Source organism: Urtica dioica, chromosome 7 (genome assembly GCF_054948205.1).
Source record: "Urtica dioica subsp. dioica isolate 48M chromosome 7, U.dioica_male_clone48M_v1_H2, whole genome shotgun sequence".
NCBI classification, from domain to species: Eukaryota; Viridiplantae; Streptophyta; class Magnoliopsida; order Rosales; family Urticaceae; genus Urtica; species Urtica dioica.
The window spans coordinates 12,102,158-12,108,203 of NC_142762.1; the positions used below are offsets into that span (position 1 = coordinate 12,102,158).

At 37.2% G+C, this 6,046-nt stretch overlaps 1 protein-coding gene across 1 annotated transcript; it reads right to left on the reverse strand.

Moving 5' to 3' along the window:
• Nucleotides 1–1,054: 1,054 nt before the first annotated feature.
• LOC149390237 (uncharacterized) lies at nucleotides 1,055–5,690 on the reverse strand. The gene is made up of 12 exons (XM_089619641.1): nucleotides 5,401–5,690; nucleotides 4,927–5,146; nucleotides 4,651–4,851; nucleotides 4,487–4,557; nucleotides 4,182–4,347; nucleotides 3,331–3,924; nucleotides 2,758–3,138; nucleotides 2,569–2,644; nucleotides 2,429–2,492; nucleotides 1,650–1,785; nucleotides 1,461–1,574; nucleotides 1,055–1,380 (listed from the first exon to the last, which is right to left on the reverse strand). The coding sequence occupies exons 1-12, from the start codon at nucleotides 5,508–5,510 to the stop codon at nucleotides 1,315–1,317; spliced, it is 2,199 nt and encodes a 732-aa protein (XP_089475767.1). The 5' UTR covers nucleotides 5,511–5,690; the 3' UTR covers nucleotides 1,055–1,314.
• Nucleotides 5,691–6,046: the final 356 nt, after the last annotated feature.

Consider the following 6,046-nt stretch of genomic DNA (forward strand, 5'->3'; position numbering starts at 1 on the left):
CTCTCTCTCTCTCTCTCTCTCTCTCTCTCTCTCTCTCTTATCGAGACCTAAGTAATAGACTCTGAACCTAAATCACATCAAACCCTAGGGGCATTGTTTGGACGAGGGAAAATGAGGGGGGTGGAAGCATTTTTTTGTTGTTGATGTGACAATTGTTTGGAACAGAGGATAAATGAAAATTTTGAGTGGATTGTGAATCCATCGTTACCACCATTTTTACTCGTTTCAATTTGGTAAAACTACAGAAAAGATAAAAAAGGAACATATTTTGTATACAAATATATTTTATAAACAATATGTGCACTTATTATTATTTCATTTCTACCGAACACTACTATGAAAATATTTGATCATTTCTTTTCTTTTCCATTTTTTCCCTCGTAAGGGAATCCATCAATTCGCATATTCATCCTTACTACCAAACATAGCCTAGAGCACATCTGTCTCTAGAGTCTAAACTTGAATCGCATCCAGACCTAAATCACATCGAGACTCTAGACGCATCTCTCGACTTCCCAATCATTATGACAAAGGTTAGTAGTGGTAACCCTAAATTCCACATGAACAAAAAATTTAGGCTATTTTTAATTTCGCTACCCTTGGAATTAATTTTTTTATTTTTTTTTATTTTGAAGTTTGGCACGGGTTTGTTTGCGAAAATTGTGGTCCGAATGTTTTTAACATCTTCGAAAGGAATATTACAAAAACCATGTGTTTCTATTCTTTTTCTTGTTAGCGGTTCGATAGTTTAATAATTTTGTATCCTGGTCCTCAATCGTAGTTTGGAATTTGGTCCTATAGTTCCGATTGTAGATATTTTTGCATTTGCCCAGTTTGTTCGAAATTTGGTTGGATAGTTAATCTTTTTGTGGGGTTTGAAATTTGGGAGGGTGTCTTGTGAATAATATCATAGCCTTGTTGGGTTTATCTTGACGGGCAACTCTTACACCATTGATTACCAGTAAGCAAATTTAATTTGATTATGTCTTTGTTACAATATTGTTAATAAACTTACTATCTTCAAGTGAATCACTTTGAACAAAAGAGAATAGGCTGAGGCCGCCGGAAAATTGGTAAAGACAGTTTCTTTTGAACTTGTATTTGCATCTTCAAAAAAATACAATGTAATCAAGCAACAAGACCTCTTTTATTCTCGTGCACGTGGGCTAAACATACCGACCTGATAAAATAAGCAAACCTCATACCACGCATATTCGTAATCAAATAACACAAACAATAGAGGCCTTGCCCATAATGAGATACAACGAAGGCCTTAACAATGAGAAACATTATCAAAATTGGAAAATAACACATCTATTCCACCCAATGCGCACCTAACATCTTAGCCATGAAGCTGTATCTATCCGCAGCTTCGTCAATCTGTCAATGAAAAAAGAAAACTTGTAAATATTGGAGAAGTGTAGTCTTAGAATGGAAGAAAGTATAGAAAGTTAAGCAACCATTTTCTTGGTTGGACGACCAGCTCCATGTCCGGCTTTGCACTCTATGCGACCAATAATTGGATTCGACTGAGGGCTCTTCTCCAAGCTCGTGCTTAGAACGTGTTGCATGGTCTGTTCAAGTAGTAAGAGTTGTAACTTTATAATACATGAAGGATCGGGATTTAGTACTACAAGAACAGAACTAACCGCCAACAGTTTCAAGGAATGCAATGGTACAACCCGATCGTCGTGATCAGCGGTCAACAACATGGTAGGTGGGTACTGGCAAGGTTTATCAGAATGCTCTTCCCACGGTCTCCCCACATTATGTAGAGGAGAGTACCTATGATTAATTTATATACGACGGAAAAACATCAAATGATGACATTCTTAAAACATACTTCTAACAAAACAATTTCATAGACTATTGGTGTACTATTACACTTGATGTTTAAGGACAAATTACCCAAAAAAAAAAAAAAAACCCTCCTTTAAACTTCAATATTGAATACATTTTCTACAAAGTTAGGGATTCAACTCATGCCTTCACACAAGAGGAGACCTCATATAAAGGAGGTCGTACAGCCGAAACTTTTTTTTTTGGGACAAGTTGAGAGCTTCTTATAAAACACTGTCTCTCCATTTAATTATTGAATCACTGAAATCTCTTTATTTTTAAACTGTCTTGAAATAAAATCAGTAATTTTATGTTATTATACAGCTTTAAAAGTAACTTCTTATATAATTTACCAAGCACTATATTTCGATTTTACCATCACCAACAATTAAAAATATTGTTTATCAAGCCTGCACAAGATTTTTAACTAATGTAGTTCTTTTCCTCGAGTAAAGTTGGAAGAAATTATTTGATAAAAGTATATCTATCACAATTTTATGCGAGAACTGAAAGCAGCATAAGATAAAGATGTGTTTTTCTTGCAATCCACGTTGCAAGCAGCCTAAAAAGAAAGAAAGTAATTACTTACTTAATAAGCCAATGGAACTCATCTTCCTTGTCCGAGCAACCATAATCTGAAGTCCATGCATGGCCTAGAGAGTAAAACATGATAAGATCATGAATTTGATGTTATGAGGAAACTCAAAAAGTATTAATGTATACACGAACCTATTGTGAACTTGTGGAATCGCAGCATGTCCATCACACCAACATGAGCCAGAGCACATCCGTAAAGATCAGGTCTCTGTGTAGGAACAAAGCTATTGACATCACTCACAATCTTCTTTACAAGATAAAATAAAAAAATTAAAAAAAAAAACAGTAGTAAAAACTAATAGAAGTTTAGCAATGTCAGACCTGGTTTATGCACGCCCCAACAAGAAGGCCACCATTACTTCCACCTTCTATGCACAATTTGTTGGGTTGAGTGTAACCAGTGGCTATGAGATATTCGGCAGCAGCGACAAAGTCGTCAAAGCAATTCTGCTTCTTTGCAAGGGAGCCCGCTTTGTGCCATTCCTCTCCATACTCTCCACCGCCGCGAATGTTTGCTATGCAGAAAACAGCCCCCAAATGTCTTGTGAGAACTATTCGACTCACACTGAATGATGGTGTTATATTTATGTTAAAACCACCATATCCATATAACAAACACGGGTGTGATCCGTCCAAAGGAATATTCTTTCTTGCAACAATAAACATTGGTATCTTGGTTCCATCTTTGCTGGGGAAAAATACCTGGACGTGGAATCATAGAAAAAAAAAAGACAAGCAAAGAAGCAGGAAGATCATTACATTTCGTAAATCTTATTAGGAAAAAAGAATATAAATATCACACGATGTCAACCTTAGCAAAATGTAGAAAATTAGAATACTGATAAAATCGAAGGAGATATGTTTGAGATAAATCAATTGGTAGGAATAGATTACCTGATCAGCATGGAAATCTGACCGGACAAACCCAGGAACAGAAATTTCACGAAAAATCTTCATTTCTGGATTTTCGGAATCTAAATTGCACTGGTAGATTATACCGGGGGTGAGAAAGCTTGTAAACCCAATAAACACAATCTTGTCTTCACGTCTCGCCGATATTCCGTGCACAGTGCCAATTTCAATAGGTAATTGATGAATCAACGAACCTGTACTCAGGTCCCTTATCTGCAGAACGTACTTTACATCGCTCAAATAACTCACAATCATCTGATTGCCATTCACCGCACATGCAGATTCAAGGACGTCATTTTCAGCTTCTGCAAGGACATCTGTCCAAACTGTTGGTTGTTTCAGATCTACCCTTACTAACTTATATTTGGGAGCATCTTTATTGCTCAGAAAAGTAAACACGGTGTCGTCATTTGCAATGGCTTGATACTGTGCCTTAAACTCATCAATAACCTTTACAAATGGAAGTAGATCATTCTTCCCCTTGAAGCCTTCAAGTCCATTCGGAAGTGCAGACATGTCACAGTAGTAGAATTTGTTGACTGGGTCACAGCCCTCACTAATATACAGAAGGATATACTGCAATAGAAAAGCAACATATATCGACACAGAATATTAGCCTTCACATCCACGCTAAAAGCATTTACCTTATTTTAATTAGGCAATCATACGTACATATCAGTCTTATAAAGTATACAATGATCACTCAAGATTACATCATTTGTCAAGTCAAAGCATTTTCAGTGAGTTTCTGAGAAGCTTTAAAATGCATTGGTCTTGATTAGTCATGTACGTTGAAGTTAGAAATAAATAACTAGAGAGACAAAATGTATTACCTTCCCATCATCTGTAACACTACCGCTAAATAAGTGTTTAGGGTTTTCAGGATCTTTCCAGCATAAAATATCTTCAGACTGGTCTGCACCCAAGAAATGATAATACAATTCATGATAAAGGTTGGCATTTGTCTCCGTCCCAGCATCTACATCTTCATCTCCTTCCCTGATGTAAAATAAAATCATCATTAGTATCTGTTTAAACAACAAATGGAAGTTGGTATATTTTTAAAAAAATCACTAGAATTAAATGATATTTCAAAAATAACATATACATAATGCTAAGTAAAGATTAATTCAAGTACTTTGGAGGTGGGTAGCGGCTATAGAAAAAACCCTTGCCATCACGGGTCCAACTAATACCAGAAAATTTAACCTGAAATACCATGGGTTTAAGTCGTCAATACTTAAACAAAGTTAAAGCACTTAATTTGTGGCCTCTCAAATTAACTGAATAAAAAAAACTCACCCATGAGAGAGTATCAGCCTCAACCCTCTTGTCCTCTATATGCATGACCTTCATTGTGACCCAATCACTACCACTTGTACTGAGTCCGTACGCCATGTATTTAGCATCCTTGCTTACTGAGAGTGAACTCAGAGCAACAGTCCCATCTTCACTGAGTGAATTCGGATCAAGCAAAACCTCTGGCTCTCCTTCTAAACTTTCCTAAAATTAGACAATTCAACGGAAGTAAGACTCGGCAATGCATTTCATGACCCAAAACCAATGTCAGATACGAACTTGAACATATAAAACGTCTTGAGCTTGAAGACCGGTGTTGTGGTAGTAGAAGAATTTGTTTCCACGCTTGAAAGGTGGATCATAACGAGGATGATCGAACAGCTTCGTGATTTTGTCACACAGCTTGTCCCTCGTGTCACAAACTTGGAGCACGGACTGAGTCAGCTCCACTTGTTTATTCACAAACTCTTTCGTTTCTTCAGAGTCAGGATCTTCAAGCCTGAACAGAAAATACAATCTGGTCAATTTGATAGGAAACCAGAATTAAAATCTCAGAACTAGCAAAAACAACGACATATCGATGTATCTACGAGCGATGAAGATAATCTCTTTTGTTTACGCGCGAGTAAACAAAAAGAGCGATGGAAAAAAATTGTTTCCCAAGAAAACTATGAAGAAAATGAGAACTAAGATTCGATAAACACTTTTCTTCTTAATAAAAAGTCAAAAGTCAAGTCAAGAAACGGTTGTTACCATCGATACGGATCGGCGATCTTGACACCGTGATAGTCATCGACAACGGACTCGTCTCTGCGAGCGATAGGGTATTGCAGTGACTCGGCGAGCGCAGATAGAGAACCCATCGGGGCTCTAGGGTTTGACAGAGACGAAGAAGTAGAGAAAACAGAGCGACGAGATTTGAAATACGAGTCCAAAGGCGGTTTGGGAGATGTGAGAGTGGGAGCGGATGAGTATTTATAAGAGGCTATTAATGGTAGAGGGACGCCGCGAGATTTGGGAATTTGCGATATAATAGCGCTTGCGTGGCGAGAATATGATGTTAACATATGGTAGATTCGTCGATGGTGCGATTCTGTTGCTACTATGTTGCCATTGTGTCTGTATGTTGTCATCATTTAATTTTGTCACCCTATGAAAAACTCCACTTTTCTATATAATCCAATGTTGTTTTTGTCTTTCAAAATTTGTGTACTATAGAAGTGCGAAAGCTTAAGTCTCACTGGGCTTATGCTACGAGCCTCTAATTCTCGAGAGCACATATTCTTTCATGAGACGATCGATCTGAATAAGGTTCATTTGAAGCGGAAAAGCCTCGAGAAATATTTGAAAACGTGAGGTTAATGAAAAAACGTAGGATGCACGAAGTAAAGTCAAGAAG

What these genes read in the sequence shown, in the direction of transcription:
- LOC149390237 (XM_089619641.1), bottom strand. Translation starts at nt 5,510, where the DNA reads ATGGGTTCTCTATCTGCGCTCGCCGAGTCACTGCAATACCCTATCGCT. An exon ending in GTGTTACAGATGATGGGAAG is followed by an intron (nt 3,925 to 4,181) that starts GTAATACATTTT and finishes TTTCTATTGCAG; the next exon opens with TATATCCTTCTGTATATTAG. An exon ending in GTCGTCCAACCAAGAAAATG is followed by an intron (nt 1,381 to 1,460) that starts GTTGCTTAACTT and finishes TTTCATTGACAG; the next exon opens with ATTGACGAAGCTGCGGATAG.